At 39.1% G+C, this 13,328-nt stretch overlaps 1 protein-coding gene across 2 annotated transcripts in view; it reads right to left on the reverse strand.

The window, feature by feature from the left end:
* Nucleotides 1-1,066: 1,066 nt before the first annotated feature.
* Nucleotides 1,067-13,328, reverse strand: part of zc3h3 (zinc finger CCCH-type containing 3) — a 76,650-nt gene continuing 64,388 nt past the window's right edge. For both annotated transcript variants that reach the window (XM_038291798.1, XM_038291797.1), the window contains exons 10-12: nt 6,459-6,622; nt 6,203-6,360; nt 1,067-1,284 (exon numbers count right to left, since the gene is read on the reverse strand). In XM_038291798.1, coding sequence (XP_038147726.1) covers nt 1,238-1,284; nt 6,203-6,360; nt 6,459-6,622 — 369 coding nt within the window. In that variant the 3' untranslated portion in view covers nt 1,067-1,237. The remainder of the gene's footprint in view (nt 1,285-6,202; nt 6,361-6,458; nt 6,623-13,328) is intronic.

Genomic DNA, 13,328 nt, shown 5'->3' on the forward strand with positions numbered 1-13,328 from the left:
GCTCTCTGTCACTGGGCATTCAGAATGTCCCTTATCTAGAACACTGCATAATATCTAATACATAACCATTATAAAGTGTTATTTAAAGTTTTTTTCCCCCAAAGATCTCTTCTTAGGAAAAAAATCGAGTAGAGAATGCTTATAGCTGGAAACACAGAGCTTTCCTTTACAGTCAGAACACCTGTTGTAAGACATCCTTGTTATTTCTTCAGTTGATAACATCTATGGCAAAAAATTTACTAAACAGACTGAATTTGTAAACTTTTCCACTAAATAACAGGTATGGCATGTTTTAAAAAAATTTCTAAATATTATATTATAAAAAAAATGGACCTTGGATCGCTATCATTGACCTCCCCATTTTATGTAGTCCATATGTTGGCCCCGAACACTGAATTCTTTCCTTTTCTTTATCAATCTACAATTTTAAAACCAGTGAATCCTAATGGGCTTGTCCGTCATCTTTTTTTATACTTGACTGAGGATAAAGTTTTCTTTTTAAAGAAATTAATCTCAAATGCAATTTTTTTTTAGCATTTTTTTTTATCTGGATCATATCATTTTTCCTTGTGCAACTACTAAACACTAAGGTCTTTATTAGAGTTATGCTTTAAATCTATTTTGTAACTGTAGAACATGCAAACACTGCATTCTTTACTATTTGGGAACTTGTTAACCACCAGTTTTATAACATCTGTTTAATTTTGTAACATTTAATATGGTGTGCAGATTGTGATATGTTAATCCAGGCTGAATGGGGCTTTGGTGTTGATGGAAATGTGCGGCTGCTGCATATGTCTGGAATATAACTGTAATTTTAACACATGAGGATGAAGAGAGACGGATTCCAGTCTGCAGAGAGGCTCTCCTCCAGCCGGTCGAGGGGTGAAGTCACTCCACGCTCATATGTCCCCTCTGCACCGGCTACTTCTGTCACCTCTTCACGGATGGAAGTTTTCACAAACACGCTCGGATCATGTGACGCAGAAACGCAGACTGCCCCAATCATTAACACCGCCACACTCCGGCTTACATGGAAATGTGGGGAAGAAGCATGAAGCATAAGTTCATATTTTATTTCACTTTATTTCAAAGCTACACTGAAGGGAAAAAATTAAAATTAGACAAGAGACAATAATATAGGAAACATCTGTGTACAGAGTAAATAAAACTTTCTGGCCCTGAGTTAAAGGGATTGGCACTCATAAAATCTCAGATCAGCAAGACATCTCCAGCTTCAGTCTTTCTGGTCTCCAAGTCGAGGTTTGATCTGCAGCTTTCTCTCTGTGGGAGAACACAGAAATGAAAAAAAAAAGAAGCTTTAGTAAAGATGAAATGCTGTATTGTGTGACTGCCGCTGATCCAGTTCTTGTTGGATCCTGTTGAAACACTGAGCGATGATGTCTTAGCTGATGAGTAAATGAAGAAGAGAGCGGGACAGCGGGATGGATGGAGGAGCGTGCAGTGATACATCACGCCTGAGCTCATTTAAGCAAAGTGAAGAGGAGCTTGCTTGGCCAAGTTCTACCTTTGATGAGGCTCTGGGTGGTGCAATGTGTTACTCATGGAGCACACAGTCATTAGTAATACTTAAGAGCCTAAAGCAGCTGGACCGCAGGCGCAGAGGGACGAGCAGGAAATTTCTGCTCTCTGTCTACATGCAGTGATGTTTAGCTGGTTTGGGGGGTAGGTGTACAAACCCATGATCAGAGAGTGTGGATGAAAAACAAGAAACAAGAGAAGTCCCCAATTTTCCTTCCATTCAAGCACATATTACAGTCATGGTCCAGATGAAGAAGGACCAATAAAAAAAATAAATAATAAAGATGTAAAAACTAAAGAGTTTGGTTTATAGATGCTTTATACGTCTGAACGGTTCCAATAGTTCTTTCACAAGAAACGATGAGTGATACACATAAGTAACATGCACACACTCGAAGGGAAACATGTTTCAAATCTTAAAAATCCTACTGAATGCATGTTGTTATCCGTGAAAAAAGCACCTCTCCATAAAATCCTGAAATTCACACCAAGCAGCACAATGGACAGATCCATTGTGGAAAAATATCAGGGACAAAACTTTGGACATGCACAAGGATGAATGGCTTCCAACATCAACAATAACTCTGGTGAGAAGGAAGCCATTCTCTGTGAGATTATTAAGATGTACGTTAAATATAAAATAACCATTAGGGGTCGTTGTTCTGGAGCTCCATGAAGGCTCTTACTTTGGGGAAACAATGAGCAGGAGTAAAGCTAGGAAATGATCTACTACTACAAGGAAGGAGCTTGATGCAGAGTCGACTAGAGTTAGGTAACACTCTATGTCCCGCAGACCTTTGCTATAGAAGGTATCTTAGGTTTACCAGTAAAGATCCTAATGATTCCGCAAAAGGCTTAGAGATTAAATGCTCTGGGAAGCTAAGAGTGAAATCTAGCTAAAGAAAACTCTCCATGTTTAGAGCAGTCATATCTCCACACTCATGCAAACAAGGTGAAGGCATCATGCTTTAGAGCATTTAGCCATTAATGAGTCAGATGACATCACCTTATGCAGAGGCTAAAAGACTTTACAATTTACCCTAAACTCTTGAAAAAGAATCTTCTGCAGTCAGTATAATAAACATCGACATCTTTAAAGATGACAGTGGCGTAAGACCCACAGAGGAGGGAGCAGAGGAAACATGGAATAACAGCAGCAGCTGAAAACTAGCAACCAAGAAGCATCCAGAAAACTTAAAGGATTCTGAGAGTTTCTGGACAAATAAAATGCGAATCAGACCTGTACTGTGTAGAGGATGGTGACCAAATATCTAGGCTGTTTAATGTTCTTGATCATGTTTTGATATTTTTTCATAGTAATTAATCGTTTCAATACTGGGTTCATATTTATTGCCTTCTTAGATGAAACAAACCTAGTTGGGTCCTAGTTTTTGGTTTGTTTTTAGTTTGTCCGCCTTTTAAGACCACAAAGAATTTCTTATATTATAATAAATGTCCTCTTAATGTAAAAGTAACTGACTAAGAAAAGAAGAAAAAATGTTTGAATAAATTTCATTTTAAAGACATCGGAACAAATATAAACTATAAGAACTCTGCTTCGCTTCTGTTTAATTTTATGTCCTGGATGACTGCTAATCTACACCACTGTGTTTGCATTACAGTGAAATGAATTCTATCAATTTGAAAAGAATTTGTATCAATACAAGTAGTTATTGTTCAGACCAGTGTCTCTTGCAAAAAGCCAGATGAGAATATTTGTTGTAACTTGAAGCAAAAAATAAATTAATAAAACAAGACAAAAAATTAGGTTAAAAATATTTATTTTATAGAAAAACAGCCCCTGACACCTCCATGGATTTGAAATAGGCTGATGTGGTTAGTGGGTCGGATTTTGTTTCTTTTAAAAACCTAATTGAAATAAATAAAATATCTGTGGGTCCTAGAAGTAAAAGCAGAGTACAGCTGATTTTGTGGATCCTCTGGATTCATTACACATTTTCAGTCCTATTTATAACACAATATAACATTTTTCTTTCCTCATTTCTTACGGGAAAGGTCCTGCTGTGGCTCATGTTTGTTTAGCTTCCGTCGGATGATGGTATGAGCATGTGCGTGCCTGCCCTGAGCAGATGGACGGTTTGATCCCAATGTTAGAGAGGTGAGAGTGATCGGGCCAAAGCGGCCTCTCCCCCAATCCTCTATCTGTCAAATCTGTCAGCAGAGAGCCCAGCCGAGCTTTGGTTGAGTCCAAAAGCTAAATATTATTACCTCTGTGCTTCGTCCACAGAGGAACATCACACTGCCTGATCTGACTGACCCCAGCTTCTGTTTTAAGCTCAGTGGGAAAACCAAAAGATTTTAGGCTGATTATGACTTAAAATATTTAAATGTGTTCAGTCCTCATTAAAGACTAAAGGTCTCATGCAATAACTCCTTCTATGAACAAATCCATTCTTAAATTGTTCTAACAAGTTATTTAGGATAAAAATGTTCTCCTATTTCTAATCTTCTCTCAGGTAAGAACATTTAAGGAGTGCTCTAAACTTCATGTAGGAGTCTTGCACAGTCCAAGCCCAGTTTTTCCCTAATTGACTATATTTGCTTTATTTAGAAGCAATTGTCTATTTTATTAGTCTACACTATATAGTATGCAACTCTGCAATTATAAATTACATTTTAGATGCTGTTGACAGAAATATTGGTCACTACACTTGCAGATGCTAATGGATTAGATATACTTTATGGATCCCTGCTGGAAATTAAAGTGCAGCAGCAAGGCAAGGAACACGAAAAATAACAATAAATTGGTTCAATATGTTGTACTTTTGTCCAAAGAAAGAACAGTCAGAGATCAAGCTAAAACTGATATAACATCTGGAACAGAGAAATGATGGAACATTTAGCAAAACTCCACTAACAGTAAGACTTGCATTCATTTCCCTCAATGACAGCTCCTTGGTTTTATTATTTCAATAAATGCAGAGCGTTTGGGTCTGTGTTCATCAAAGTAGAGTTTCACTTGTTTATGTTTATGTATGAAAGAGATGGACAATACAATGAAGGGATGGCAGATGTACGGTATAGGTGTGTGTGTTTATTGAAAGGAGATTTTGTAGAATAATGTGTCGTATTGGTTGATGGTGAACTCATATTAAAAATGTACAACATAGGTTGCACCTTGCCTCCATCAGAAGTTTTCAGAGACTGTTTTTGGATCAAATAAGCTTTTTTATTATATCATTTTTATTTTATTTTTTATTTTATGTTTACCTCTCCAACAGCTGTATTCACAGCTATTTCAAATAATTTGTCACTTCTTTGCTTTTTACTGATTCTTAAATGCTGCTGCTCAGCTCTTAGTCAGTAGATCCTCAATCTTCAACCCACTAAAGTCTTTATTCTTCGTCTTAAGGCCATTTCTTTGAATGAAAACCTGACAGTATGGGAAGCATGCCTTATATGGCATTATGGGGGTGGAACAAACGCTCACGGACAGGTAGTATACATCAGGTTTATGAAGATCCTTGATGATCATTTACTGAATCAAAGACAATGTTGGCATGTTCGTAAAAGATACAGAGATAAAGTACGAGAAATTTACAAGAATACGAAAATGTTGCTGCATGAGGCCCATTTTTTCTAAAACTAGTACCTGTAGACACACCCTGATGTTAGTCAGGTTTAATAGATGTAAAGAATCTTTTATTCTAAAATATTAATTATGATGTGGATAAATTAAGATACACCATTAGAAAATTTGTTTTAAAAACAAAAAATAAAAGTTTAAAAGTGATGTTTAATCTCAATCTCCTTTGTGGAAAATAAGGTGATTATTTACTTAACCCATTTCCAGAGATCTCACAGCATCTCAGTGAGATGACGGCCTTGCCTTTGGCTCTGCCCAGAACTCTGCTATATTCTCTCTGGGTACTCATTCAATTTACTGTAAAGTTTTAGGCCAGAGTCGTATTTGTTTGAATCCGCTTCAGCTTTATTAACTCTTACAGATGGTCAAAACTATTCCTCAAGCAACCACTGATGATACACGGTAGAACGTTGATGAGTCTAGTATGGCTAGTTGGCCTGGTCCTACTGCTGCAGATCATTAATGTCACCACCAGCTCTATGGAATGTTATGTTTGATTTACATAAAATATCCGTCGTCGGAGTGTCAAAAAAAGTAAACCTATCTTTCTAAAGAACGTTCTTCTAGAAGTCCTAATCTTGATCCGTGCTCTCAAGGGAAAACACTGCTCTGGCTTACATGTGTTTTTTACTCTCATTGAAGTTAAACTTGGGCATTCTCCATCTGCAGTGATTCACTGATATATGAATAGTTGATAAAACCCTCATGTAGCACCTCTTGTGGTGGTTTTGATTTTTAGACTTCTTTAAACATCTTACAGCCTTGAAGAAGCTGCTTGGACAGCAAGAGCCAGGCATGTTCTTTGCTTGAAATGTCTTCCTAATTTTTGTATAGTTTCTATATACTTAAAAAAATATTCTACAAATTATTATTTTGAGACCTCTTTATATCCCTTAATACAGATCAGCAGCTACAGTCTTTTATTAGGATCATCAGTCTGCTCTGCATGACTGTTTCTTTATCGTTCAGCTTGGTGGTAGACTTACCTTTTTTTAATGGCATTGTGTTTGATTCTGAATGACAATGTATTTGTTAGTTAGCAGTGTTATATACCTTTGACTTGTGTTGCATTGTTAAGTGGTGAATGCGGTGCATCTGCTTCCTCTGGTGAGCTGGAGAGAGAGATGAAGGATGGCAGAGCTAGAGGACCTGCAATGGGTGTTCCTGGAGCTGCCTGAACGTCCTGCGGCATTACAACAGAGAGATGAGGCCTAGAAGAAAGAAAAACAGATTTGTAGGAACCACAAAACAAAATAAAGAGTTCATTGGTTACAATGGGCCAGGTGTAAGATCAATCTCGTTTTCTAACCTCTGCATTGGCTCCTTAGAGCGAACTTTCTTGCTCGGAGTGGCGGAGGTGCTCCCTGCGTTTCGTTTGAGCCGCTGGCGGTGCTGCAGTTTACAGCGAGAGCCTCGTGGACAGGAGCCGTTCTTAGAGAAGTCCGGACACACTAGAGTGTGTTTCTTCTTACACTAATGAAGGAAAACACCCAAAGTTATGTTATTTTTCAGCATTTAAAAACACTGGCAAACCAATACAGATTGGTTACTATGGCCAAAATACTGGTTAACTAGTATAGCAACTTTCAGTAGTTTAAACCAGGTCTCGTACAAACAACCACTAGATTGGAAGGCAAAGTCTTACAGCAAACGCCATTTGCCATTATAACTGAAAGCAGTGCCCCGCTCATATTCTGATCATGATATTGTTTAATATAACCAAATTGCTTTAAAACAATCAATCTATTCTTAGAATATATCCAAACGTTATCCAAATGACAGCAGCTCTCCTAGAACCTCTCACATCTTGACTGAATACTGAGGCTGTTTAAATGCCTGTTGAAGCTCTAGGGTGAGCTGAACCCCTTGCCGAAGCGGTTACATGATACGGCAGTGTAGCGAGGCTTCGAAAGTAATCAATTTTGGCTCCTCCCTGAAATGAAGCAAAACTTGATACGTGCTTCGCGGAAACACACCTTCCACTGCTCGATACACGCCTCGAGGCCTCGGCTCATTTCATAACATCAATAGTTTGTTCAATTCTTTCCAGACAGTGATCTCTGGTCAGAGCGTTTTGAGCGTTTTTTTATTTTGCCAAATTTCATACACAAGACACATTAGCTTCAGCTGTTTATGTACTTGAGACACATGTCCTTGTCTAAATCTACTCGCGTTAATTTTATACAGCTAATGAAGCCCTTGATTGATTGCATAGGGAGTAGAACAACACAGAATTTGGAAATGTTTGCTTTTAAGCACAGTCATGACAAGGGGTTGAATAATTGTAAAACTGCATCACTTTTTTAAAGCAGGACTTCGTGTTGATTCCGGATAAAACTTGTAAAAATTAATGTTATTTAACTGTGTATACCGTTCTTCTTTAAAATGCCTATTGCAAACAAATTTATTAAACTTTGCCTAATCTAAAGTGGGGTTCGAATAACTTTAGATGCGATATCAGTTCAAATTTAGCAATGTGCCATCTACCCATAGGGTGGCACACAGCAATTTTTATTTAGCCTTACATCACTAATTTACGACTTTACTGCAAAACATGATCACTGAAGCTTAACCCAGTGAATATAAGACACACTTGCTGGCAGAGTTTAATCAGTAAAACTAAACAGTAACTTTATTACAGAGTGACTCAATCAAAAACACAAACATCATCATTGAGACTGTAAGTTTTTTTTTTTTTTTCCTTTCTCCCAGGTTGGGCTCTAAATTGCACCCTATCCCAAACACATCTCAAGTCTCCGCTAAGTGCGGAGCCCATTCCCCCCATGTCCTGCTCTCCCTCCGCTGGCTGGCGTCGGGGCTCGCCGGTGCACTGGTGGAGCACAAGGTTTGGGGGTGGATGCCCGAGTGGCTGCTGGCTCATTCCTGGCGGCCTCTCCGCAGGCCCCGGCCGGCCGGGGCCTTCGGGGCTCCTGTCTGGGGGCCCCTGGGGCCTCGAATCCCTGGGGCCCAGGGCCGGATTCACTTCAGGCTGGCTGGCTGCCGGCGGAGCCCGCGGACTCGTCCCCGCGGCTCCCCGGGGCACCGGCATTGCGTTGGCTGGGGGGCTTCCTCAGGGCTGTCTCTCCTCCTCCCTTGGTGGGGGTCTGATTTCCTGGCCCCTCCTTGGTGCCTTCACTCTTGGGGTCCCTTTGGGCGTCTGGGGCTTTGGGTCTCCCGGCGCTGGACTCAGTGCTCTGGGGGGGCACCTCTTCGGCTCTCCACAACCAATATTGAGCATTTTCTCTATCAATAAACTTTACATGCACAAGTGCACAAACAACTACAGGTAGTTGGTTCCAGGTACTCAGAGATTCACTTCCATTCAGAAAGCCCACATTCATATCTTCAGGTAACATAGAGTACATGTCAGACTAAATAATACTACCTTAGCGATAGTTTCAAGGTGTTGCTTTATTGTATGTCTCGTACCATGTCTTGTGCTACCATGTGCTGTTTTTTTTACATCTCTTTGCAGGTGATGAAGCAGACTGAAAATGTTTTGTCATTGTCTCCTTTCTATCTCCTCTTTCCTTCATCTTTTCTTTTTTTTCTTTTTCTTCTTCTGTTTTTCCTATTCTGCTCTATTTACATTGCATTGTCCATATAAACTGTAAAACTCCCTGCATAATTATAATAAAGTAATTTATATGAATGAAACAATTGGAACACTATGGCAATTGCCATACTGCTACACTTGTGAAAGTAAAATCTGTTGGGCTCCTTTTGGCATCAAGACAATTATTCTTACCACATTGCCAGACAGGACACTGTTTAAAAAAAACAAAAACAAAACACAAACATCTCATCTCATGCACCTAAAATATGAAGTGTTCCTTTTTAAACATTCTTTCTGCAAAGCTGGTTCAATTTAAAGAGATTAACATAATCTTACTACAAGACTGTCTAAAGTGGACAGTTTTTGGTAGGCCTACAGTTGCACGGGAGATTATGCAGATTGACTGGGGGCCTCTTTCTGTGAAGAAACGACCATTAACAGGGTTTTACACTCTGTGGAATCTTGGAGATAGTTGATCATTATTTGCTGCAATGTGTTTGTGAGTAATTCCAATCAAAACACAAAGAAAATATATAACTTTTAGGATGAGATTGTGACCAAATCAAGTCAAACAATGAAGATGATTTTTTGTCCTTTTACAGTGTAAACCGACCAACTCTTAAATCTTAAAACGAATCTTGAATTTTTCTTGAAAGTTTATCCATTTTGAAACCAACAAATCAAAAACACAAAACATGTAAGCAGATCTATATTTTGCATTAAACTTAAAGCATTCTTGTGAAGCCCTTGATGATTTGTTGGCCCCAAACGGCAGCTTAGTTTATTGGCCTTGGGCCAGCTAAGTATTTTGGAGATATTTCATGGAGTAAACCACAGATTTTATTCTGACTCAGCAGAATTTGTTGTTACAAGGCAAGTGAGATACAAGACAAGAAGCTGAATGAATAATAATAATAATACAGATTTGAAAATTGCACACTGAAACAATATGCACTGAAGTTTATATTGGGGGCAAGGAAGTGTAGGTCCAATAAAGAGTAGGTCCAATAAAGGTTTCAAAGTAATTACATTTTAAACCTGAACAAGATTTACTTCATATTAATCATTGTTGAAAAATTAACAGGTGATGGCATGCTAAAAGAGTCTGTATTCTAAGTAACTGCTTTTATAGTCACATCACCTTTTAATGTATAATTAGAATAAGTTGTTTTAATTTAATAACATTCAGAAGAGGGCAGTGCATGGGAGTGTGAGCGTTCGCACACATGTTTGCAGCTGAGTGTGTCCGAGTGTGTAATACGGGTGTAAATTGGTAGCTTCATTCTCCAAGAGATCTGATCCCTCCCACCTGTCAGAGAAGCTAATTATATTCACTCCGGAGTGCAGGCTGCCCAGTGTGTGTGTAGGGAAGAGAGATCGATTTTCCAGGAACATTGTGGACTCTGGGTCCACTCCCTCTGGAGAGTTTTGGGGGCCCCAGACTCTGCTATCAGAGCCCCTCTCACCACCCTCACACCCATGTTCCTGTGCCCCTCTGGGAGACAGGGCGGGCAGGGATCAGCTCGCTGTCAAATGTTTCTCCGGATCATCTTATATCCCTTATAGCCTGCGGTTTTGACGCAACATTTCACTGAACAAATCATTGCTGCCGCAGGTGTCAGAGATGACAATCGTGCTCTGTTTGGTTCAGACGTCACTACTCAGCCCACTGAAGGCTCAGATGTTGTGAAACATTTTATGGCTTTGGCTAAAGAGATTTCTAAAAATAATATCTAAAACTCACCAGTGATGTTGCTGTAGATGTAAATGAAAAAATATATTGTTCACAGCCATGCACAGATTTGTGCAACTAAATCTTAAGATGGCCATCAGCTTTTGAACTGCAGCTGCAGGTTTGATGCGTTATGTCATAAAGAGCTTTTTTTCATGCAAAGTTTCAAGCATCTGATACCTGCCTTTTTATTTAGACATGAGTAAACAAATAATATAATATATAATATATTATAATTATATAATAACAATAATAATAATAATGATATATTTTCATATATTTGGACAATTTAACTCATACAGCCAGGGTAAGCTGTTTTTTTTTAAAAGCATTGTAAAGCATTTTTCCCTTTGGACAACTTTTGGAATGCATTCTACGGAGCCCCTAAAGGGACATAGAGGGAAAAAAAGAACTTTTGCGAGATCCCACAATAGTTTTGCAAAAAGTTATTTTTTCCCTCCATGTCCCCTTAGGGGCTCCGTAGGATTGCATACTGACCTTGTCTCTCTTCATTCATGTAATGTCGTGTTTTGGGACTTCTCTAGAAATTAAGAACCTCTCCAACTCATCCTCCATTGTTGTAGCTGACACATGGGCGTATTATCTTCCCATAGCAGTACACTGTTGTGTGTCTGTTTTACTTCCGGTTCAGTGACATGGCAAAACGTTTTGCGAGATCTCGCAAAAGTATTGTGGGATCTCGCAAAAGTTTATTTTTTTTCTCCATGTCCCTTTAGGGGCTCCGTAGCATTCAATAAAATATGTTGTCTTTTTTCCATTATAAGGCAAAGCATCCTCCACAATTATATGTAACCACTGGGGATATTGTTCAGAGCATATGGCATATGAAAGTCCTTGATAATAATGATATTGATAATTACAGAAGGAGATTGTTTACCTATTTGAAATGAGGACAAAGGGAAAAAAAGATTAGCTCTAACACCTTGCTTGGTTTAAGAGTGAGAGATTGACAGGTTAAATCCCTTCCTCCTCCTATATCCCCCCAATATCATGTGGTTGTAAATAGGTGTTCAGTAGAATAATTACATCATTTAAATAAATATAAATTTATATTTATGCCAGCCCTAATAGTTTCTGGGTCAATTTTGCAGGAAAATAATATCAAAATAAAGAATCAAACGAACAGAGAAATAGTTCAAGCAGAATTCAAATCTACATTCTTTCACGGCTCTTTTAGCCTCCACACCTAAGCAGAAAACATGCAAGTAGAAAAAGAGCACAAGTGAAGACCCATGACTTCTGAGGATCTAAAGGTTAAGTGCAAGAACAATGGCCAAGTATCTCTTTCAGTTTGTCCTGGTATTGTTAGATGTTACAGGAGTAGTACAGCGGCTATCCTGTTGGCAAAAGGGCAATGTGCAAAGTATTAGTAGGGAGGCTGTCCATACAGTCAGTGGAGATTTTGCTGTAATAACTGTGTAAAATGTGGGGTTATTACATCCAGTTTCTTGGTAGGTTTCACACCACCAAAAAGTAAAGAGTTTTCATAGGTTTGGACTGTGATGGGTTAAAGCTGAAAGAGCGTGACAAACAGAAAGTGTCTCAGTCCACTATTCACAGCTCCATACATCTTCATTTTCATAAAAAGACAGAGTGGGAGGAAATGGGAGGAAAAAAGGCTAAAGTGAACAGAACATCTTTATTCCACACCAAGTTAACAATTTTCCACTTGATTTAAGGAATGCTGGGATGTCTCTGGGGCCTATTAGAGGGCTCTCTGCTGGGCCAAAACCAGGAGGAGTCAGCACATTCACTAAAGGAAAGAGAGAGCGAGTAAAAGTAGCAAGAAAATGAGAAGGAGGGAGGCTGAGAGATGGCAAAGACCGTAAAATAAAAAAGGGACCCCACATGCATTTACAACTCAGGCATTTAGCCAACACTCATTGCGAGCTGCTCACAGAGAGTGGCTGCAACAATAAATGAGCCCAGATTGATACATGATCATGCCGACCACAGTGAAACACGCAGAAAAATGGAGGTTCATTGTGTCACTGCACTTCAGGTTGTGATCAGCGGGAAATTAGCTTCATCTACATTCATTGAAATGAAACCATAGCTTTGATGCAGTGGACGTGCCAAAGCAGAGAACAGAAAGAAAAACTGTTGAACAGTGCTGCTGCCAAAAAGGGAAACTGATCTTTGTTTTTACTGCACTTTCAAGTTCTATCAAACGCGAGGCAGCACGCGGTTTAATTTAGCATCCTTAATGGATTTACCTGTCAATTACTAAATGCTCTTTAAACTTAGAAAAAATAATGTTGCAGCAATAACAACCTCGTTAGAACTTTCACTAGTGCTCAGCACAATGCTATCTTGGTGTTGATGTATTTGTGTCCTGAAGAATGCAGTGGAATATTTAGAATAGTGAAGAGCAATGCAACAGAGATCAGAGCTAACAATGCAGATGAGCTGAAATGTGCTTTCAGAGGAACCTGGGCTGCTAGATGTCAGCAAACCCGGAGTTTATGAAGTAAATAGTGATATATATATACACACACACAATATATACAGGTAGAACAGTCAGTTTCTTCAAAATTTTTCCATCTATGTAAACCAGCTTATTGCCAGGACTCATTGACTCTCTGCAATCCTCACACCGAGCATGCATGTAGCGAGTGTGGAGAGAAAAACTCCCTTTTAACAGGAAGAAACCTCCAGCAGAACCATGCTCAGTGTCAAGAGCCATCTGCCAAAGCCGACTGGGGTTTAAGGAGATGGAGGCAGTTAATGACATAAATTAAACAAGTTATTTGGCGCTTGGGCCCTGGCAGAAGACTTTAATGCTGTGAATCAACATTTGCTTGGATGAGTAACCCAGGAAAAGAATTAGAGTAGTCTTTCCCCCTGAAGGCCTAGATACTGGTGGTAGA

The sequence above is a fragment of the Cyprinodon tularosa genome, unplaced genomic scaffold, assembly GCF_016077235.1.
Source record: "Cyprinodon tularosa strain WSP-4 unplaced genomic scaffold, ASM1607723v1 ctg30, whole genome shotgun sequence".
In the NCBI taxonomy this organism is placed as follows: Eukaryota; Metazoa; Chordata; class Actinopteri; order Cyprinodontiformes; family Cyprinodontidae; genus Cyprinodon; species Cyprinodon tularosa.